This window comes from Moschus berezovskii, chromosome 15 (assembly GCF_049115385.1).
Source record: "Moschus berezovskii isolate FMDL1 chromosome 15, NW_MosBer_1.0, whole genome shotgun sequence".
Classification (NCBI taxonomy): domain Eukaryota; kingdom Metazoa; phylum Chordata; class Mammalia; order Artiodactyla; family Moschidae; genus Moschus; species Moschus berezovskii.
This window is the reverse complement of record NC_142474.1, coordinates 19,084,030-19,106,565: the sequence shown is the minus strand read 5'-3', so window position 1 is coordinate 19,106,565 and position 22,536 is coordinate 19,084,030. Positions and strand designations below refer to the sequence as shown.

General features: G+C 54.7%; 3 protein-coding genes across 3 annotated transcripts in view; 1 reads left to right on the top strand and 2 right to left on the bottom strand.

Annotated features, from left to right (window-relative positions):
• Positions 1-12,509, top strand: part of MMP24 (matrix metallopeptidase 24) — a 48,628-nt gene extending 36,119 nt beyond the window's left edge. The window contains exons 5-9 of the mRNA XM_055436276.2: positions 2,982-3,143; positions 5,206-5,420; positions 8,334-8,472; positions 9,874-10,140; positions 12,172-12,509. Coding sequence (XP_055292251.2) covers positions 2,982-3,143; positions 5,206-5,420; positions 8,334-8,472; positions 9,874-10,140; positions 12,172-12,509 — 1,121 coding nt within the window. The remainder of the gene's footprint in view (positions 1-2,981; positions 3,144-5,205; positions 5,421-8,333; positions 8,473-9,873; positions 10,141-12,171) is intronic.
• Positions 12,429-16,324, bottom strand: MMP24OS (MMP24 opposite strand). Its single transcript, XM_088843838.1, has 2 exons — positions 15,784-16,324; positions 12,429-15,699 (listed from the first exon to the last, which is right to left on the bottom strand). The coding sequence occupies exon 2, from the start codon at positions 15,694-15,696 to the stop codon at positions 15,523-15,525; it is 174 nt and encodes a 57-aa protein (XP_088699964.1). The 5' UTR covers positions 15,697-15,699; positions 15,784-16,324; the 3' UTR covers positions 12,429-15,522.
• A 128-nt stretch (positions 16,325-16,452) lies between these two features.
• On the bottom strand, positions 16,453-22,359 carry EIF6 (eukaryotic translation initiation factor 6). Its single transcript, XM_055436299.2, has 7 exons — positions 22,329-22,359; positions 21,954-22,065; positions 21,734-21,819; positions 20,027-20,202; positions 19,306-19,482; positions 18,937-19,118; positions 16,453-16,722 (listed from the first exon to the last, which is right to left on the bottom strand). The coding sequence occupies exons 2-7, from the start codon at positions 22,058-22,060 to the stop codon at positions 16,713-16,715; spliced, it is 738 nt and encodes a 245-aa protein (XP_055292274.1). The 5' UTR covers positions 22,061-22,065; positions 22,329-22,359; the 3' UTR covers positions 16,453-16,712.
• Positions 22,360-22,536: the final 177 nt, after the last annotated feature.

Below are 22,536 nucleotides of genomic sequence, written 5' to 3'. Positions count from 1 at the left end.
TTTTGGGGGGTGCAGGAGTCAGTGAGATGGGACTCACCAAAGATGGAGGAAAGGAAGCTGAGATCAGGTATACTGGAATGGCCAAGTAGACTGCTGGGTGCTTGCTAGGAGGCCCAAAGGACCTGAGCACTCAGCTCAAGGGAACTCTCCCTGTTGAAGAGAGGTCACAGCTCAACGTGACCCTGATAATTAACCGTGATAGTTCTGTGTCTGAGGGTGGTGTGAGCACTTTGTGTATACCTTGCCACTTTAATCTTCACCCCATTTTTATGATGAAGGTACCATTAGTCCCCTTGTTCTACAGATGAAGAGATTTAAAATGTCACACTGCTAGGACAGGGCAGAGCCAGGATTCCCGGCAGTCTGCCCCCCAGGGACGCCACTCCTGACCACGCCACGTCTCTGCCTCTCATCCTCTTGGATGGTGAAGCCCCCAACCGCCTCCTGCTCATTAAGCACAGGGGTCTTCTCATCCCTCTGCTTTTCCCCTCACAAGCTCCAGGAGTTCTCCTGCCCCTCTTCTCTCTCCTTCCATCTCCCCGAGCGTCCCCAGCACTGAACAGGCCTCTCGGGTTTCTGTGGAGTAGTATGCCAGCTCCCCAGCTCTCCTCTGCCATTTTGGTCCCTGGAGCAAATCCACAGGCCCCTTTCCTTCAAGACTTCCTCCTGTTCTCTGCCGAGACCCGGCACAGAGGCTCACAAGGTAATAGACAGAGGCCCAAGGGTTAGAGGCTGGCCAGGTGCAGGCTCTGCTCTCTGGTTGCTGGCTGAGGACACCCTCCCAGCCCTACCCACCGAGGAAGAGCCCGGTCAAGAGACCGAGGCCCGAACAGCTTGTCCCAGGTCGTGGAACAGGCCAGGAGCAGAGCCAGAACTGGACCCCAGGAAGCAGAGCTGCCTCCCGCTGGCGCTAGCAGCCGCCTTTGTTTGGGATGGAGCTCAGAGATGAGCTCACCCTTCCCCGCTGCCAGAGGGGCCAGGACCTGAGGAAGCAACTGGGGGCGGCCTGGCCTCCTCATGCCAGCTTGCCCTGCCCCAGCAGAAGGCCAGCCCCAGGCACTTGGCCAACCTTGCCCTGATCTTACCCATCCCCCTTCACTGAAGGCACGGGAGGCAGGCACGTGTGTCCCAGAAGGCTCTTCTTTCTTCCCAAGACCTTAGGAAGGCCAGACACAAGCCCTGGCCTCCTCCGACCCTCAGGGGGCCCTCAGCCGGGTGGGCGTAGGGCAAGTTGACCACTGACACAGGGGCCGGAGTGGGTGCAAGGCCTCCTGAGCACATCCTGGGCTCCTGGCAGCCTGCACGTCAAGGTGGCAGGAACGGGCTGTGATATGCCTTGAAAGTGAAAGGGTGAGTCGCTCAGCCGTGTCCACCCCTTTGCGATCCCAGGCACTGTAGCCCACCAGGCTCCTCTGTCCATGGGATCTCCCAGGCAAGAATACTGGAGTGGGTTGCCATTCCCTTCTCCAGGGGAATCTTCCAAACCCCAGGACTGAACCCACGTCTCCTACATTGCAGGCAGATTCTTTACCGTCTGTTAGGGCTGGGCAATAGAGGCAGGGCTCAAGGGACTTGAGGGCTCAGTTCAACTGCCAGAGGTCGAGGCCAGCAGGAGTCTGTAACTGGGACATATATTAGTCAGGACGGTTGATATGCCAGCCTGCTCAACTTCCTGCCCCTTGGATTTCTTTCCCAAAGCCAGGGCAACTTCATCCTCGCAAAGTCAGGCCCTGCCCAGTCACAGGCTTGATCAAGACACTCGGGGGAGTTGACTTTAAGAGGAGCTGGTTTCTGGAACCCCAATGGCTTCATGCTTCATTTCTGGTCAATGGGCTTGTTCCAGGGACCAAGCTTCTGTCTTTTGAACGGTGACAACTGCTATCATGTCTCTTATCCTATCCAATCCTCTCACAGCCCTCTGGGGTAGATATGATCTCCCCATTGTACAGATGAGGACACTGAGGTTCAGGAGGTAGCTGGGGGTGGGGCGGCAGGTAGAGCTGGAAATGAACAAGACCTGACCTGTTCTGGGGCCCAGCTCACCACCACTCTGCTGTGTTGCTGCCTCAGCTTCACACTGGGGATCCCACATCCCATTTTCAGCACCTGGACCTTGTTGTTTTCACTGACATCTGAATCCCCGCGTTGATCTTGACCTCAGGACTGAGAGCGGCTGCGTGACCCAAGCCCCGCCTACCCCCAGTTCTCTGAAGATGACAGCCAGCCTGCCGCACCCAGGACTCCCCTCTGCCCGTCCCGCTCCCTCCTCCTGGCACAAGCCCTTTCTTACTTCCAGACAGACCCCTCTGATCTCCCCACCTCTGGTCTCATCACCCACTGATCCTTCCTCCGACTGCAGAGTGATTACATCATGCCACCACCCCCACTCCTGCCAAACCCCCTGCTGACCAAGAAGCCAATCCGAATTCCTGCAAGGGCATCAGAAGCCCTGCCTGCCAGCCGGGCTGACCTCATCTCCCTCTGGCCCTCCCCTCCTGCTTTGTTCTGGAGCCAAGTGGAATGAAACTACTTGTCCCTGGACCTTGTTTACAGGCGTTCCCTCTGCCAGGAAGGCTACCCCCACCTCTCTTCCTCTCCTTCCCACTGAATCCAATTTCCTGACTAACTTCTTATCTTTATAGACTTACCTGAAGCTTCACCTCTGTGAAGCTCTTCCTTGAACATCTTCCTTCCAAGTGTCAATAACTCCTCCCTCCTCCCCAGAATCCTCACTTGCCCCCTGGAGACAGCTGTTGAAGCACCTGGAACACTACTTTCACTTATTTTCTTTTCTCTGCCCCTACCACTGCCACTGCATGGAAAGTTCTGGAAGGCAGGGACATGTCTTGATTTCTCTGTATGTCCCAGTGTCCGGCACAGGGCCTGAGACAGTTTATGCTGGGTGTCGCTGAAGTAATGGATTGACTGACACTGACACCTAAGTGGGCACCCCAGGCACCTCCCCATCTCGCCCTCTGCAGGGAATGACCTCTTCCTGGTGGCCGTGCACGAGCTGGGCCACGCGCTGGGCCTCGAGCACTCCAACGACCCCAGCGCCATCATGGCGCCCTTCTACCAGTACATGGAGACGCACAACTTCAAGCTGCCTCAGGACGATCTCCAGGGCATCCAGAAGATCTACGGTGTGTGGAGGGGAGAGGGGCCACCCTTTTCCCCTGAAGGCTGGGCTGTCACTGCCTGGGTGGAGGGGGAGGCTGGGGAGCACTGCGGTCTCTGACCACTGTCTGACCTGTGATGTCTTTGCTTAACCAGAGAGGGCAAGGTGCTCCCCACCTCCCTTCCTGAACACTTGGGAAACCTAGGGGAGGGTCCGAGCTGCCACTGGGAGGGACAAAAGTGACAAGCGGGCCACCCATTCCCCCTCCTCCACTTACCTTCCCTCCATGCACCTCCCCTTACCTTCTGCGGTTCCCTCTCAAGGGGTCCCACCTCAAGCCAAGAGATTCACACACCCACCCAAGTAACGGTGGTACAACAGGATGAGTATTATCACCAGAGCTTTTTGCTTAAACAAGAAAACAAGAAACTAGGCTGATATCTTGATGAGATTTGAGGGGCCTGCCACCATGCCCCCCTCCATGCTCTGTTCACATTGGTAGGAAGTTCTTGTTCTTGTCAAGGAGATTGAGACGGGAAGACCCGTTTATTAGAGCAGATGTGTGTCCATATAGCACGACCCCCACAGACCCCAGGATGTGAAGCGTGGGAGTAGGGCTCTGTCTCGGGCCCTGAGGACCTCACAGAGGAGGTGGCCTCACCCAAAGCCTGGAGGATGGGTAGGATCTCCATAGGTGAAGCCGTGGAGGACTGGACAGGTGGTGGGGACGGCAAGTTGTTTTGAAAATAAAATGGACCATATTTGCTGATAGAGTAGGCATGGGGGTGAGGGGACACGGATTACGCCAAGGTTTCTGGCTTTTGTAATCACAGAGCAATGGGATTGACTCCTATCTCTCAGAGATCTGGGCTGGGATATTGATTTGGGATCTTTGGTGTTCAATATGGTAGCCACTAGCCACATGTGGCTATTTAAATTCATATTCATTAGAATTAAATAAAATTAATATTTCAGTTCCTCTGCCACGCTAATAACTAGTCAGTCATTTCAAGTGCTCAACAGCCGCACGTGGCTAGAGGCTGCTATACAAGACAGTGCAGATATAGAACGTTTATGTCATCACAGAACATCCTATGGGTCAGCTCTAACATCAAGGGTCTTTACAGCCGTGAACCTAGAAGAGATGACAGAGGGCAGTGATTCGCAACTTGGCCTCCCATTGGAATCATCTTGGGACTTGAGTTTTAAAAAATACAGTTACCCAGGCTTCACCCCCAGAGATTTGATTTTAACTGGTCTGGGGTGGCTTCTGAACATCAGGGTTTTCAAAGTTTTCCAGGTAATCCTAATCCTTGCAGCCTAAATTGAGAAGCACCTAGGGACCAAAACACAGAGATGAGAAGAGGGCCCAGGGCTATGCTGACCCGTAGAGCAGAGTGGATGAGGAAAGGCTGCCAGCAAAGGAGACAAAGCCGGAACAGTCCACAGAGGCAGAAGGAAAACCAAGAGAGTGCAGGGTTCTGGAAAAGAGAGAAGAGTGTTTTAAGGAAAGCATGTCTATGATCTTGCTACTCAAGGTGTGGGCCTCAGACCAGCAACTTTGGCCTCACCTGAGAGCTTGAAGAAATGCAGAATGGCAGGTCCCCCCACCCAGATACTCTTGAATCCCAATCTGCATTTTTATCAAGACCCCTGGATGATTCATATGGACATCAAAGTTTGAGTCAAGTAACTGTCAGATTTGGCAACATGGAGGTCATGGGTGATCTTGACAAGAGTTTCCACGGGTGACGGGGCAGAGGCCATACTGGAGCAGGGTGAAGAGAGGGGAGCAGGCAGGGCGGGAAGGGGACATTGAGCCCAAGAAGGGACACCTACTGTCTCATAACAGGAGAGAAGAAACAGAAGATCCCAGCTTAGGGGGGTGAGAAGAAGAGCGTTCCCATTTAACGGCCGTTTTCATCTATTTTCTGAAAGACTGGGGCAGTAAACAGTGGGGAGGGGGGACAGGATAGGAGGAGGAGGTGTGACAGGCCTATCTCACACCGCCTGGGTGACGCGGAGGAAACAGCAGTGGGGGACAGGGGACAGCTGCCCCCAGCCTAAGATGCAGCTCCTCTCTCCAGGACCCCCGGCTGAGCCCCTGGAGCCCACCAGGCCACTCCCCACGCTGCCGGTCCGCAGGATCCACTCACCGTCCGAGAGGAAGCATGAGCGCCAGCCCAGGCCCCCGCGGCCACCCCTCGGGGACCGGCCAGCCACACCGGGCACCAAACCCAACATCTGTGACGGCAACTTCAACACGGTGGCCCTCTTCCGGGGCGAGATGTTTGTGTTTAAGGTAGGACCTCAGTGCTCCCCTCCCACCCCTTCCCCCACCGTGGGTGGGAGAGAACAGCTGCTCTGGGATTAGGCCTTTTGGGGAGCCCAGATGGATGGGAGCAAGTCCAGCAGCCAGGACACAGGGTCTCTTCCTGGTGCTGCTGGGTCAGTGGACTATGTTTTCAAGAGGGAGCGGGGAAGTTGGGTGAGCCTGCCCCTTCCCAGGGGTCAACACTGGGGAGAAAGTGCTGGAGACTGGCCTCTGGTCTGTGACTCTGAGCAAGTCACATCCATTGTCTGGATCTCGGTTTCTCCCCCTGAGAGCTGGGGGAGTCATTTGTTCTAATGAAGGGTGTATGCAGATCCCACAAGTCGTGGCTGTGATGACAGCAGCTTGGAGTAGGGGCTGGTGCAGCCGTGGCTGAGTCTGTCTCTGGTCCCGGCAGGGCCGAGAGGATGGTTCTGAGGCGCCCCTGACAGAAAGCTGGCCAAGTTACGTCCTGCTCCGGTCTCTCTAGCCATAGGCTGACAGGGTGGCGGCCTGCTCCTGTGTTGCAGTTGGGTTGTCAGGGAAGCCGACTCTGGGACAGTGTTTGGGATGCAGGATTTTTTTTTTTAGATTATTTTGATGTGGACCATTTAAAAGTCTTTGTTGGATTTGTTATAATATTGCTTCTGTTATATGTTTTGGCCTTTTGACCCCGAGGCACATGGGTCCCAGTTCCCCAGCCAGTGATCAAACCTGTGCCCTCTACATTGCAAGGCAAAGTCTTAACCACTTCTGCCAGGGTAGTCCTTGGATGCAGGATTTTGACTAGGACGCACCTTTGGGACCCACATCTGTGGGAAGGAGGAGAGGGAGGCCTGGCGGGGCAGGAGGAGAAGACTTTAATGAGTAGCAACTAGGCTGGAGGAGCCTGGTGGGCTGCAGTCCGTGGGGTCACTAAGGGTCGGACACGACTGAGCGACTTCACTTTCACTTTTCACTTTCACACATTGGAGAAGGAAATGGCAACCCACTCCAGTGTTCTTGCCTAGAAAATCCCATGGATGGGGGAGCCTGGTGGGCTTCCGTCTTTGGGGTCACACAGAGTCGGACACGACTGAAGTGACTTAGCAGCAGCAGCAGGCCCACTGGAGTGGCTTCCCTGGTGGCTCAGATGGTAAAGAATCTGCCTGCAATGCAGGACACCCGAGTTTGATCCCTGGGTCGGGGCGATCCCCCTGCAGAAGGAAATGGCAACCCACTTCAGTATTCTTGCCTGGAGAATCCCATGGACAGAGGAGCCTGGTGGGCTTTAGTCCATGGGATCACAGAGACTACTGAGCAACCAACAATACTAATAGGCCCACTGCAGACCTGGCCACCCCCACAGAGAGCTCTGGAACTAGAACAGCCTGTCGGAGTTGTCCTACTTGGGACCCAAATGGCTGGAACTTTATTCAGTCCTTGGACAAAGGAGGCCATGACCTTGGGGGAGCTCTCTGGAGCTGAGGCCATCCCCAGAGAGGCTGACAGATGAAAACTGCCTACTGACCACACTCCCAGCCCCCAGGACCAGAAGCCCTCCACTGACGGGGGTCTGGGCAGTGTGTCTCCAGCACACCGGGGGATTGTGGAGGGCTGCCCCACCCCACCCCCCTTGTGGATTCTCCCCAGTAAGCTTTGAGCTCTGACCAAGAATCAGGCAACAGAGGTCCACCCAAGTCCTGCTCTGACTGTGAGGCTCAAAGGAAGTTACTAGGCCTTCATTAAGACTCTGTCTATCTCAGATCTACTTAACAGGAGTTGTGAAAGTCAAAATAAGGCTTAAAAAGCTGGATGTGAAAGTCCTTTGTAAAACACCTTAAAAAAGCAAATCTTCTCTAGCTTTTGAACCATCTTTCATTTATCGTGTTCATTTTTCTGTACCCTTGGATCCTCCAGCTGAATGATTCTTAGGCAAGTCTAGGTTTTATCATTCCCATTGACACATAAGAAAACTGAGGCCCTGGGAAGTTACAGGCCTCGCCCAGAGTGCCTACCAACCCGGACTGCAGTGGGACCAGGCACCAGTGTGTGGAGGAGGGCTTTTTTCCACACTTGGCCTGTTGAGCTACCAATTAATCAGCATCAGCTGTGTGCCCTGTACTGTTCTAGGCACTCCACCTATAACCTCTCATCTTTCCCTTCATCATTTCCTGGCTCAGATGGCAAAGAATCTGCCTGCAATGCGGGAGATCTGAGTTTGACCCCTGGGTTGGGAAGATCCCCTGGAGGAGGGCATGGCAACCCACTCCAGTATTTTTGCCTAGAGAATCCCATGGACAGAGGAGCCTGGTGGGCTACAGTCCAAGGGGTCGCAAAGAGTAGGACACAACTATCGACAGCACAGCACTGTGCAGGTGAGGCTCTTCAAGTACTGAGCCCCAGGTCATGCAACTGTAAGAGGATGAACCTGAATTCACAGCCAGGGCTTGGGGGAATTTCCACAGCTTGCTTCCCATGGTCCCTGCCCTGCTTGCCAGCTGGAGCCAGCCATGAGGCGGGCACTCTGCCTGGCATCAGTGAGCGCCCCCTGCTGCCCAGCCTCGGGAAGGGCCCCTCTGATGTCTGTAACTCTCCTCTGTCCTCCTGTGGTCAACCCAGGCACCGCATCATCCTTTCCAGCTCCTCCATGCTGCCTCCTCTTCCCCCAAGGCCTGTCCGCCAGCTCTGTCTCGCGGCCCCTTGGGCAACAAGAACCATTGGGTGCCTTATTGAAGAGAGGTGATGAGCATCCTGGCTTCGTCAATGGGCTCCGAAATTTAGATGCAGTAAATGGACAGATTTCATGGAGGCTGGCAAGGGGGGGACCAGGGGAAGGTGTTGGGTTGTTGGGGCCCGAGTCCCAGGGCTGAGATCACTGGATTTAAAGGCTATGCCTCTTTCTTTCCTCATCTTAACCCCCAGGATCGCTGGTTCTGGCGCCTGCGCAATAACCGGGTGCAGGAGGGCTACCCCATGCAGATCGAGCAGTTCTGGAAGGGCCTGCCTGCCCGCATAGACGCAGCCTATGAAAGGGCAGATGGAAGATTTGTCTTCTTCAAAGGTAACATGGTCTGCGCGGAGGGGTGGGACAGTTCCCTTTCCTTTTCGGGACGCCCTTTCTCTACCTTTGAAGAGGCAAGATGGGGCGGGGGTGGTGCGGGGGGTGAGGGTGGATCTCCTGCAAGGGTCTTTCTAGCCGTAACACTGACATCTGACAGGACGGACCCTGCAGGCAGGGCAATTAAGTCAGGGAGTGACCGTTGAGGGTTTCTATGTGCCAGAGTTGGTGGGTGACAAGCCTCACCCACACAGGGTAGAGGATGGTGGACAAATGCAGGGCATCCATGCTCCACGGGAGGCCACCGCATGAGCTCTGTAACAGCCTGGAGGGATGGGGCGCGCAGGCTGGAGAGGTCAGGGAATGCGGGAGGGGAGCTAGTTGTCCGGCTCACCCAGCTTGTGCTGGGTTGTTTCACTTCGGTTATCTTGACTTGACCAGGCCTCAGAAGGATAAGGTACAGGTAGTGAGAAGCGAGGGAAGCATTCCAAGGGGACGGAAGAGCATGGCCAAAGGAGTAGTTCAAGTCCTTTAGAAAACCCACTGGATGGCCATGGAGTGCCACGCGAGAGCCATGCCTGGAAAGGTAGTTTAGGGGAGAGCCCTGGTTGCCCAGCCAGACTGTGGTCTCGATCCATTAGGTCAGTGCTGGCATGCACTCTTCATCTGTGAGCAGGAGAGAGCCAGAGGGCAGGTGGCAATCGGGGCACAGGTGAGAGGCCATTTCTAGAATTCGGGATGTTGCTGGAGTTGAGGAGGGAGATGTCGCTAAGGCTCGTGCCGGGAGGAGCAGTGAGGTCAGATGTAATAAGGCCTTGCAAGAGGCTGAGTGCTGAGAGGAGGAGGAAAGAGGACCGGGGATGCCACCTTCTTGGGGACGCTGCAGGGCAGAGAGGTGGTGAGGGAGGGAGCCCTCGTGGTGGAGATGAGGAACTCTGGAAGCAGACCTGGAAATTCCCAGAGGTCGGTGGGCAATCAGGGTCTTGGGCCTGGGGCCCAGGTCCACTGGGAGAGCGGCCATGGGCCACAGCCCCAGAGCTGGGTGTCACTGGTAGAAGGTGAGCACTTGTGCATGTGTGAAGCCAGGAGAGGCTGAGGTCACCCAGAAAGGAGAAAGGAGTCACATGAATCAAAAAGAGGGTGGGGCCCAGAGCCGGGGCAGCGTGGGGCGAGTTGCCCAGGATCCGACTCTCGATTCCAGCTTCTTGCCCTCTAAGCTCTGCCTGGGCCAAGGGGCCCCAGCCTCCCCCGCCATGGGGATCAAGCAGGCCTAGGGCTGTTTCCCCTTGACACTGGCTTCATGAATGACTTTGGTCCCAGTAGATGGTGGGCAAGTGGATCTAGCCACAAGCTCCGGCATTGAACGACTGTGGAGAGTTAATCCTGGGCTCTTCTTGGCCACAGGTGACAAGTACTGGGTGTTTAAGGAGGTGACGGTGGAGCCTGGGTACCCCCACAGCCTGGGGGAGCTGGGCAGCTGTCTGCCCCGAGAAGGCATTGACACGGCTCTGCGCTGGGAACCTGTGGGCAAGACCTACTTCTTCAAAGGCGAGCGGTACTGGCGCTACAGCGAGGAGCGGCGGGCCACGGACCCTGGCTACCCCAAGCCCATCACCGTGTGGAAGGGCATCCCCCAGGCTCCCCAAGGGGCCTTCATCAGCAAGGAAGGATGTACGTACGAACCCGGCCGGGTTTGGGGGGATCTGCTTTAGCGTAGGTCTCATCGGGGTCTGCCCACGGGAGGCGTACTCTCATGGTATCCAGCTTTGAGAAATATCACCAGGTGGCAAAGACAACCGCCTCATATCAACCCACATTCACACAGTCACTTAATCTTCTCTTAACAGCTGCCAAGTCACAGTTTCTCATCTTCGGGTATCATTCACAACTGAGAGAGGTTTTCATAGACCGACTTCATTCCCTCAGGCAGCATTTCTCAAGCAGAGGTCCTCCGGAGTACTCTCGGTGTGCCTTGAGTTATCAGATCTGAAATGATGGATGTGGTGATCCAAAGGGCTTTTTCACAGGGCTTGAAGATAACAGAGAGAAGCTTTTTTTTTTTTAAATGTATGAGATATTTTCTAAGCTTCTCCTGGGTGGCAGGCTGACTCAGAGCCTCTCTCCCTACTAGCTTGTCAAGAAGAAGGACTGAGGGAATGCCATGGTAGTCCAGTGGTTAGGGCTCTGTACTTCAATGCCAAGGGCCTGGGTTCAATCCCTGGTTGGGGTACTCAGACCCCACAAGCTGTAAGGCACAACCAAAAAGAAGAGGGGCTGGGACTTGCCAGGTGCTGAGCACGTATCCATGAATGTTGGATTCATCTCCATTCATCTGGTCAAAAGCAGACTCTGGAGCCAACCTGGCTGGTTTCATATACCACCCCCACTACTCAATATGAGTTTGGGCGTAGCACTTAAGTTTCTTCACCTATAAAATGGGGATAATAATGGTTCCTACTTCACAGAGCTTTGTGAGGATGAAGATAAATTACGTAGAGCAGCTGGCCCATGCCACATAAGTTTTAGCTGTTATCATTATCGTCATCTTGTTTAGGATGTTTTAGTTTTTATGGAATGACAGGAGGCATTCATTCACTCCACAGTAATTACTGAGAGCCAGGTTGTGTGGGAGGGCTGGAGATAGAGCTTGGAATGAGATGTGCGTTGCATCTCTGGCTCCCAGCCTAGAGGCAAAAAAACAAAGTAAGGTGGCAACAAAGGCAGTAAGGGAAAGCACTTGGGAGGGAGCACCTGAGCAGAGGGCCTTGTGAGAAAGGGCTGTCAGGAAGGGCTCTCCAAGGAGACGTCTCTGGTAAGATAGCCAGGGGCTAACGGGGTGTAGCTGATGCTTTACACACGTGGCCTAACTCTTCGGGGGAGCCTCAGAGACAGGTGACATCAGGAACCTTAGCCAATGAAAGTCCCAGCCAGGGTGAGGAGCTGGCCAATGGGAGAACGTGAGTTGCTTTCCGTCAGGACTGGCTCAGCCGATAAGGCTGCTGCAGGGAGCCTTGTGGTGGCTGCCAAGCCCTGCTGCCTCCTTTCCTTCCATCCCCTCCCCCAGCAGGGTCTCAGCGACCCTGCAATCTGTGAAGTCACGTGTGCCAAGCCCCCAAAAAGGCATGTTAATTACCAAGAGGTGCTGTCCACTGTCGACAAGAGAATTCTGGCTCCTTGTCCCCCCTGGCTTAGGCAGGAGCGGGTGCAGCCCTGGAGCTATCTGTGGAGGCAGCGCTGTCCAAGCCCTGAGTGGGGGTTTCATCTGACCCACGTGGGGGTGGGGGGCATGAGGGGGTATGGACATAGTACAACAGGGCTGAGACCCCAGGCTGAGAACGCTCCTTGTTTAGGAAACACACAGTGAACTCACCAGTTCTACCTAAAGCCCCTCAGTGGCTTCCCAGCACCTCTGAGATGACAGGGCGGGTTGATCCAGGTCTGGGTGCCTCTGCAGCTGGGCAGGTCATACTCCCTGCCCAGCCACACCCTCTGTGGGGTGTGCCAGGCACTCCAGGTATTCTATCACGCTGTTCCCACCACCGCATGTGCCCACCCCCGCTTTCAGAGCTGCTCATGGGCTCCTCCAGGGTGGGAGAGGTACCCCCTCCTCCACACTGCCACGGCCCCTGTGCCTTTTCATGCTGGCCCAGAGCAGGTGCAGGCAAGTGTCTGGGATGGTGATGCTGGGCCGTGTTTCTGCAGATTACACCTACTTCTACAAGGGCCGGGACTACTGGAAGTTTGACAACCAGAAGCTGAGCGTGGAGCCAGGCTACCCGCGCAACATCCTGCGGGACTGGATGGGCTGCAACCAGAAGGAGGCGGAGCGGCGCAAGGAGCGGAGGCCGCCCCAGGACGACGTGGACATCATGGTGACCATCGATGACGTGCCGGGCTCCGTCAACGCGGTGGCCGTGGTCATACCCTGCATCCTGTCCCTCTGCATCCTGGTGCTCGTCTACACCATCTTCCAGTTCAAGAACAAGGCGGGCCCTCAGCCTGTCACCTACTATAAGCGGCCGGTCCAGGAGTGGGTGTGAGCAGCCCAGAGCCCTCTTGGTCCGCTTGGTCTGGCCGGCCAGGCCCTTCCTCACCAGGGTCTGAGGGGCAGCTCTGGCCACTGCCCACTGGGGCCAGCAGGGCCCTAGGCCAGGGGTCACGTAGCTGAAGTGGTGGTGCATTGGCCTGGGCTGAGCATGGGACAGGGAGTGATGGCGGCTGTGCCCCAGGGTGGGTGCCTGGTGACCAGCTGCCAGCCTTCTGTCCTGGGTAACTGCTCCCTACTCCAGGGAACAGGCCAGGCCCCTTCAGGAGGCAGGGCCCATGCCAGGAGGAGGCCCTGTGGTCACTGTGCCCCGTGGTACCCATGAGGCACCACAGCGCTGTACCTGGCTGGACCCAGCACCTTCTGTGGGAAGCCAGCACAGCTCTCGACCCCATCTGGGAGATGCCACCAGTCCTGGTCCCCCTTTGCCAACACCTGCTGGTCAGATGTCCCCCCACCCCACTCCCACTGTCCTCCACGGCTACAGGACCCCTGCCACCGACACAGTGGGCAACAAGCCTGGGTTTCCCCTGCTGGCCACAGCAGATCCCTCAGGAAACCTGCTCCACACGTCAGGGTCTCCTCTGAGACCCAGAATTTAGGGTCACATGCTGCAGGCAGGGCTGTGGCCCAGCTGGGTCTGACAAGCACCCAGCTGTCACGTCGTGAATATTTCAATGTCCTGTCACTATTGTTTAAAGTCCCATTTTGCAAAGGCTGCTTGAGGCTTTAGGTGAATTAGAGGTGACTGTCTTGGCAAGGCCAGCCCTCCCCCCAGCGATAAGGACCAAGGTGCTGTTAAGGTCACTCCAGTGCCCCGACACCCCAGAAGCCGGGCCCTGCTAATGAGGCTACAGGGTGGGAGCAGGAGCTGACCCTCTCTGGAGGTTGATCTAAGTTTGTAGCTGTCCTCTACTCTCCCATCTCTCTCACCATCCCCCAAGCCCCTGCCCTGCTCTAGCCTGTCGCCTGTGGCCTGAGAGCTCAGCCTGATTGGTTAGGTGAGACAGCCAACACTCTCATGACCATGGGGGAAGGGGCCCAGGGCCATCTTCTGAAATGCTCAGAGCCCGCACCCCTAGGTGCCCTGAGACCAACTCAATTTCTCAGCCCAGAAGCAGTGTTTATACCATGAGCTTGGCCCCTGCTAACCCAGCTCTCTGGGCCCACCACCCTGCACTGCTGTTTGGAAAAGGGCACCCATAACTGGTAACAGCCCCAAGTCTAGGGGCCCGCCCTTCACTGTCTCTGGCAGGAATTCCTAGGGCTCAGCTTGCCTCACATCAACCCAGGAAGAGGCAGACCTGCTTGTCACTAAGAAGCCAGAGGCAGGACCAATGGGCTCAATGATGTCCACGGGCTCTCTGCCAAATCCAAGAGGAGATGTCAGTCTCTGGGGGTGCTGGCAGGGTCTCTGGGGGTGCTGGCAGGGCCTCTGAGCTTTGGGTCTGCTTAACCTGTAGCAGACAGGGCCTCTGGGAGCCATCTTGAGCAAATCTCTCTTGTCCCAGAGACACCTGTATGGGTCCACTGTGTTCCATCATCATCCTTGTTTTTTTTTTCTCATTTTGGTCAAGGGCGGGCTCCCTGGGGCGGGTGGGGAACAACTGCGGAGATATTAGTGATTCATAGGTTTGTACAGTGTTTTATACTTTGCAAAGCACTTTATTAGCTCACCTCTGTCCACTCACATGTAACTCATCAAGTCCTTGGGAGGCCAAGGATAACTCTCACTGTGCCCTCAAACAAAGCACAGAGAGGCTGTTACTTGCCCAGGCCATTTAGTGGGCTTGCTGGGCATTGGGTCCCCACCTTTGGATCCCTCCAGGGTCCAAGATGAGATCAGAAGTGTCTCTTTTATCCATCTTTCCTCAGCCTCCCTTCCCCCTTCCCTGGTCCCTCTCCACTCCTCAGGTTGGTGCTCTCACTTCGCGAAAGCTCTAGGCCCCCCAGGCTCCCCACTGGCTCCTGGTACTACTGAGATCAGCTGAGAAAGAGTGGGAGATGGAGGCAGGCAGCCCAGGCTGCAGATGTGAGGGACGCAGGGCCAGGCCCAGAGACGGCTCAGCCTGGAGGCTTCCAGTCATGGATTCTCCTGCCCTGGGGTCATCTGTTTGTCCATCATCCCAGGACAGGGCAGACAGACAGAGGGGCAAAGCACTGGGGACCCCGGAGCCCAGCTTCCCCTCAGTCTGGGGGACATCACAGCATTTCAGTGTCAGTCACATTTTAAACTGATCAGCCTTTGTATAATGTTTTTTAAATCATTTCTAAATAAAACAAAAATACAGAGTGTGTCATTTCCCTGGGCTGTCGGAAGGGATCAGGTTCTGAGTGGCCCAAAGAAGCTTCTGGGAGACAGGATGCTTTGGGGTGTCTGGGAGCTGCCCCACACATCTCATCTGCCAGCCCCCAAAATCAGATGCCCTTTCTCTCCAAAAGGCTGGCCCTGGAGGCCCTGTGTGACTGGGTCCCTGCGATACAACCGGATAATGCCAGGGTGGCCACCCAGGATGGCGCCTCTCCCAGGAGAGGTATGGATGGGCAGGTTCACCGCGGCAAGATCTTTTCTGAAGTCAAGACACAAGATGCTGTGACCAGGACAAAAGCCCAGTTCTTGGTGATAGGGAAAAATGAGGTGAGGTGGGGTCTGTAGCCTTGGGGTCTTCTTACCAAGAGTCCTGACCTGGTTCTGGAAACCACTGACGGGAAGGCTGCCCCAGGAACCAGACGGCCGGAGAAACTGTGGGGTGGGCAAGAACACGAAGGTCTGAGCTAGTCTGGGTGCAGGTTAAGAAGCGAACAAATCCAGGGTAGCGGGAGGGGCTGGAGGAAAGATGGCGCCCCGAGGCGAGGCTGCGGAGGAGGCTTCCTTCCAGTCCCCCTCGAGCTCCCCGACTCTCCGCGCGCCTCCAGGGTGGGCGAAGGTGGGGAGAGTCAAGGGCCCGACCAGGAGACGCGGACCGGACGACAGGAGATGGCGGGCGCCAACTGCGGAGGGCGGCGAGTCAGTACCAGGAGGTGCAGGCGATGAGGAAGCGCACGTCGTCCAGTGGCCCCCAGGGGCTGGGCTCTGGCCGGGGCCGAGCAGGGCCCTCCGGCGCCGCAGGCTGGGGTTGGGGCTGCGGCTGGGGCTGCGTCGGCTCCGTGGAGCCCTGGCCACCACTCAGCTGAGCGCCCATATTCTGCAGGAGGAGAGGCCCGTCAGGTGTAGGGCCGGCCGCAGGCCACCCCGGCCCCGCCCCGCCCCTCTGGGGCCCGCCCCTCACCTCGCAACGCCGGCGCCGCTGGTCGGAACGCTCCCAGACCGGGTCTCCGCTCCCCGCTTGCCAGTGCAGCGGCGTCTGGAGGCACTGGCGTCCTGACGTCACGGCGCACGAACCACGCCCCCTAAGCGCCTGGGAAGGTTCCAGGACGCAGGGGCGGGGCCCAACATACCCGGCCCCACCCACCAGCAACAGGCCAAACCTGCCCCCAAGTCCCGGGGCCCCGCCCCGCGAGCAACTCGGTGACGATGGGATCCGCCCCAACTACCCACGCCTCTCCAAGCCTGGCTCCACACGAACCCAAGGCCCTAAGGCAAAGGGCGGGAGATGAGTCTAAGACTGTCCAGGGCACCTAGCAGCCAGGCCAACAACCTCCACCCACTATTGCAGGTCAAAGAGGACATGTGGCCAGGTGCCCCAAAGCCCTTCAGGATCCTCACACTGGCGCAGGGGAGAGCTGAAACAGACTCATTCTTTGAAGCCAAAAGGATGAGGCTGAAGTGGGAAAAACGGGAGTATAGTGGAGTGTTTCTTTCTCTTGCCCTGGGACGAAACTAATGATGGGGGGCATGTAAAACTATGGGGTGTGTGCATCCTACTCCACCTTCCCCCCGGAACAATGATGAGAGGGCTGAGTACAGGTTGAAACCCCCAAATAACACATTCAGAATGGCCAGAGGAAGCTGCCCTTTAATGGGGTGGAACAGACAACAGAGCTCTCAGCCAGAAGCCATAGGACCAGCCAGCCAGCATGATGTGGCACATTTTTGCAGTAACTATAGATTCAGGAGATGGGCACAGATGAAGAAAGGCTGGGCATACAGCCACGAGTCCAGGTGAGTTCTCTGCCACCGCCCAGCCAGCATTCAGGACAGACTGGGTGTAACACAGAGGGAGCCCAAGTCGGAGCCAGGACCAGTATGGAGGGTGACTCAGGTGAGGCTGGAGAGAGAGGAAGGAGTCTTGTCAGTAGGTGCTTCAGAGCACAGCTCACCCTCCATGCTTAAGGTGCGTGCCTCCACCCTCACCCCAGGACCTCTGTTGCAGCTCTGCCCTGAAGAGCCCCTTCCAGATTCCACTGCTCCCATAATTATGATCCAGTCCAGAACTCTCAATGCTTAAAAAGGAAAAGTAACTCCTCCACTCAAGCAGGTGAACTCAAAATAACTTATTCAAATTGCTGATCATAATCAGAGCCTCACAGGTCAAGTCCAACAGACTAAATTAGACAAGGGAAGGGGGGTGCTCAGAGAGGGAAAAGAGACACGACTAGGTCACAAATCCTCTAGTGGCAGGACTGGGGCCAGAACATTGTTCCTGGAGGTGATAATCATCTGCATGATTGTAAAAGTGAAGTACGTGTTTGTTTGTTTTTTGGCTGCACCTCACAGCTTACAGGATCTTGGTTCCCTGACCAGGGACTGAACCTAGGCCTTCATCAGTGAAAGCAGTGAGTCCTAACCACTGGGCTTCCAGGGAATTGCCTGAAGTACACAGTTTTAATCCCTTATCTGACACCGTCCTTGTGAGGTCTCATGGGCACCTCAAACTCAACAGGTTCAAAGCCAAAGGAGGCTAATGAGTTTTGTCTCTTCTTTATCAATACCCATTTTTTAAAAATAGTAACTACAATGCTGACTGGTGCTGCTGCCTGTACGCAGTTCTGCCTGGCAGTTTCTGAAGTGTTTCCATTAAATACAACATTGCTGTAGCTTTTTTTAGTAGGTAACGATTATCAGGATGCAGCTGAAACTCCAAAACTTTGGCCACCTGATGCAAAGAACTGACTCATTGGAAAAGACCCTGATGCTGGGAAAGATTGAAGGCAGGAGGAGCAGGGGACGACAGAGGATGAGATGGTTGGAGGGCATCACCGACTCGATGGACATGAGTTTGAGCAAGCTCCAGGAGTTGGTGATGGACGGGGAAGCCTGGCAGGCCGCAGTCCATGGGGTCGCAAAGAGTTGGACACAACTAAGCAACTTAACTGAACTGACCTGAATTATTAGGTTACAGAAATTTCTTTCTGTTCTCAGTTGCTAAAAAGTTTCTGTTTTGTTCTTTAATTAAATGGTTAATTGTGGAAGTACTGTTTTCTTTATGAGGGTCAATGTTCCAAAAGGGGAGGGACGGTATATTTTATTCATGACCACATCATTATTGTCTGATACATACTAGGTATTAAAAAATAAAAGTTGAAAAAAAATAATAAAAATAAAAGTTGTTAAACAAATGACAAAACCACTGGTACCATTTTCCTGTTCAGACCTTTCCAACTGCTCTCCAGTGCTGAGAGCAGTTTGTCAGTGTGGTCTCCAAACTGCCCTCATTAGAATCACCCAGAAAAGATTACTGACACGTGGCTGGGTCCTACGCCAAACTGAGGGAATGAGGATTTGGTCAAGAATCTACATTAATAAGCATCCCAACAGAGAACAGAGGTCAAAACACCTACTATAGTAAAAATTTCTTGACATGGGCATTCAGAGTCCTCAACCCTTGGGATAAAACCTTTCCCCTTCACACCCTCCACACTTCCCCACCCTATCTCTGCATATTCAATTACCTACTCATTCCCTAAAGCCCAGGCTGATTGATTTGTCTTCCCAAAAAGTTCCTGGACTCCAGTTAAGTGTCTCATGGGAGCCTCCAGAGCCACAAAAGGCGGGGGAGGGGGTACTAAACATCCAGCACCTGATGCTCTTCCAAAGAAGGAGATTCTAGAGCCTAACACTCCAAAATCTCTCAGAACCCATTTTTGATTTAAACCCACTAAAGTACAGATGACAGTGATTCAGACGCACTCGCCACATCCACCCCCAAGTTCCTTAGGGACCAAAGCAGCCTTCCCTTCTTCCCTCAATAAAAAGATTCTTCCTGTCTCAGGCTGCTGGCTGGGTACACCAACACACAGGCAGATTAAAAACTATAAAAGAAGGTGGTCAGCAATAAAGCAAGACAGCCTAGAGAAGGGATACACTGAGTCAACGTCCTCAAACATGGAGATGGGCAGATACTCAGGCAATGCTTGCGGACTATACCCCGTGCCTACTCAGCACTGTGTGGATGTAGCCTCACAAAGGAGAACCTACAGGTATGAACAGTGTGGCTCCCATTATAGTCCGGCTTCCCTCAATAGAAGAAAGGCTCAGATACCTGTCAATGAGGGAATCCCGCATGCTGGTAGCAATGGTGCTAGGCTGGGCTTCGTTCAGCTTGAAGACACTCTCCACCACCGACAGCTCTGTGCTGGTCGTGTCCAGGCCACAGAAGGCACACCAGTCGTTCACCACCATCCCAGCAGCAATCACCTCGCTGCCTCGGTTCACAGTGCCCGCCTGCCAAAGGATGGTTCAGTGTGGATCATGACACCAACAGCCCAAGTCACGAGGACTCTCCCCAATCCCTGGTCTCTGACCCACAGCCTCAACCCCAACTGCGACAGGTAATAACCCTGATTCCTAAATACTGGGCAAAGGGATCTGCTCCAGCAGAAAACAGAGGTCAGAGAACATGACTGCTTACCACAAGGGGGACCTGAAGGAGAGAAGACAGCTCATCCTGGTCTTCAATTGAAGTCTTGGGATGTACCAGCCCTCCTTGGTTGCTGAAAACACAGTAGCTTCCTACCAGCACCTGGTCAGCCACTGTCTGTCTGAAGACTTCCACCTTTAGCACATCAGCCAGGATTTCTTCTGTTTCCTGTTAGCCAAAAGTACTGTGCTCAGCACCCAGAACAAGCAGATCAAAGTACCCAGGGCCTCCACACCCAGACCCACCCAGGGTGTGATTCCCTAAGCTCATTCCTCTGCTATGCAGCTGCATATGGAAGCTTCACCCAGAAAAAGAAGGGAATACAGCTTGGAGCAGAGTCAAGGCCAGCTACAAAGCCATGCATGCCCTGAAGAGCCAGAGGCTGGTCTCCACATCACCTTCTTTCCCTCTAACCCACAGGCAAGAGTTCAACTGTCAATCTTCTCTCCAGCCCTGGCTGCAAGACTGTATGAGTCAATCTCCCTGATTAATAGAGAGAGGATTAATGCACTCCCTAGCTTATTTTCCCTAGCTGGTCACATCACGAAAGGCCTCTATTCACTCTTCCAACCAGTGCCTGAACTGCTGGAGCCCAGGTGTAAAGAGAAACCACAAGAGATAGCCCCAATTCCTGCCTGATAGGCAAGAACAGTGGCTAACCACTGACTAGGCCAATATCCTGCGACTCTTGGGCTAAACTGGGCTGCCTCACCCTGTCCAGGTCTGGGTGGACTAAGGCCACGTAGTCGTTGCAGGTGGTGACATTGCCCAGGGCTGAGAGCCGTTCCTCCACCCGCCGGATCTGCACGCTGTCTGGGAGGCAGTTGCGAATGTGCTGCAGCTCCTGGTCAGTGGTGTTGTTGGGCACCAGGAGACCATGCCTGTTCCCTGGAGAGACCCAAATTAGGGCAGGTTGTGTAAGGATGAACTGTAAATTCACAAGACACCTGCTGAGCGCTGGGGCCTGAAGATACAACCCAGTCCAGGGAGCTTCCCCAGGAGAGCTTTAGATCCAGATCCCAGTCCTCCAAACCACTGAGCCACTCAGCACCCAGGGAACCAGGAGTTCCACTGGGCAGGGCAGAGATGGCCTAGGGGTCTGTCCCAAACATCCTGCCCAATTCACGATCATCCACCAGGGATGACCAGGACCAAAAGGAAGGGCTCTTGGGCATTAGTTGTATATTTTGCTACTTAAACACTGAGGTAACACTTCATACGTACCAGACGGCTAAATTCTTAAAAAGCACATCAACACCAAGGGTTGGCAAAGATATATGGAGCAACGAATAGGAGTGCAAATTGGGCAACAACTTCAGATACTTATGTGACATCATCTATTACATTGGATACCCAGCCATTATTCTCCCAGATATTATATATCCAACAGAAATACATACATTTGTTCACTAAGGAACATAGCAGCACTACTCATAATAGATCAAACTGAAAACTACCCCAAATACCCAATGTCAACAGAATGAATGAATACATTGTGGTACATTTACACAAAACCGAATACACAGCAACATGAATGAACTATAGTTACATTGTGACAACAATGACTAAACCTCTGCCTAACTCTGCAAGGACACAACTATGAACTTCTGAACTGTGAGTTTCTCCCAACCTTTAAAGAAAAAAAAAAAACAACACACCAATGATCAGGCTAAGTTCTCTCTTATTACCTAAGAACTAGCTTCAAGTCCAAAGATCACCAAGTCCAGAGATAAGAGTTCTGCCTGAATAAGAAACACTCAGAGTCCAAGATCATCAGGCTTACAATAAAAAATAAAGGAAAAACTCCTATTTGAGCAGAACTACAAATAAGGGGTGCAGTAAAGAAAAATGGAGCCAGTTCAAAGGACGGACCACTGGCCAGAGTCAACAGTGCTGATGGATATAAGGGTACCTGGTAAATAGAACTTAAGCTTTAAATAGGTTAACTGCACAGGATGCCCCAGAATCTTAGCTTGTCACTTTTTAGAGGTAGAAACGGACCCTCAGAAAGAGAAAGCAATCGACCAGAGTCAGTGGCCAGGGAGGGAGAGAAGACAATCCAATCTTGCCTCACACTAGGTGTGGAACCTGGGTTCTTTGATTTTCAGCTTCCTCATCAGTCAAAATAGGCCAGTAATTCCTACCTCCCAGGGTCTTCAGTGAAGAAGGACTGAAACAAGTGTAAAAGTGAAAGCCCTTAACGTTTTGATTACAATGATCCAGAAACCTTTGCCAGAGGTTGTCCCTGATCTGTTGACACTTAGACCAGGTCCGGCACAGAAACTGAGAGATTCTGTAGTCGCTGGAGATGATCGATGAAAGCCTAGAAATCCCTGGGTCCTCCGGGTCCCTTCTAGAGGTAAGATTAAAGGTGCTGGGAGGCTCCACTCCCTCCCTCGGCGGCTTTCAGCTGGCTTACCCACACACATGCGCCCGATGATGCGGCAGCCGGCGATGGACGCGTGCACTACGGGGATGGTACCAGCAAGCTCGCCCTCGAACACACTGTAGGGACATGGACTCAATGATCACGGGGCTAAGGGGCCCGACCCCTCCTCACTCTGCCGGAGCCCGACTCCAAGGACCTCTACCCGCCACCCGCCCACACATTGCCCGCGGGCCCGGGGCTCCCACGGCACCTGTAGAAGTTCTCCGACCCTCCGATGGCCACCAGGCAGTAGGAGTTGGTAAGTTTGGCAAAGCAGCCGATCTCGCAGTTGTTCTCGAACGACGCACGGACCGCCATGAGGCCTAGGGGTTGTGGGACTGCAGTTCAGGGCTTGTGGATCCTCTCCCGGGACTGGGTGCCTCGGCCTCGTCGCCGGGTCCGGGTCACCGTCCCCCGGCCTCTGCGCATCAGCCCCACCGCAACCCCGCCCCACTCGGCCCTCAGCCCTCAGGTCCCGCCCACCGCGCCCATCCAGACTCTCTGGTCCCGAATCCCCCGGCCCCCACCCCTCACGACTCAGGGCGCCCCGAGCTGAGCCTTCCGGTGTCCAGCCACAACCGCTCACCAGGTAAACGCAAGCTCCACACGCCGCACAGCCCTCCTCTCCCCTCGGTAGGTTTCCGTTTCCGCCTCCACCCTAGGGGATTTCCGACAGAGCGCGGCGCACGCCTCCACGCATGCGGCCACTCTAGCTCCCAACCCCTGCACGGACTCTATGGTTGCAACTGATCCGGTCCAGACCCCCTCCTGGCCCCGCCTCCAGCAAGCTTCTC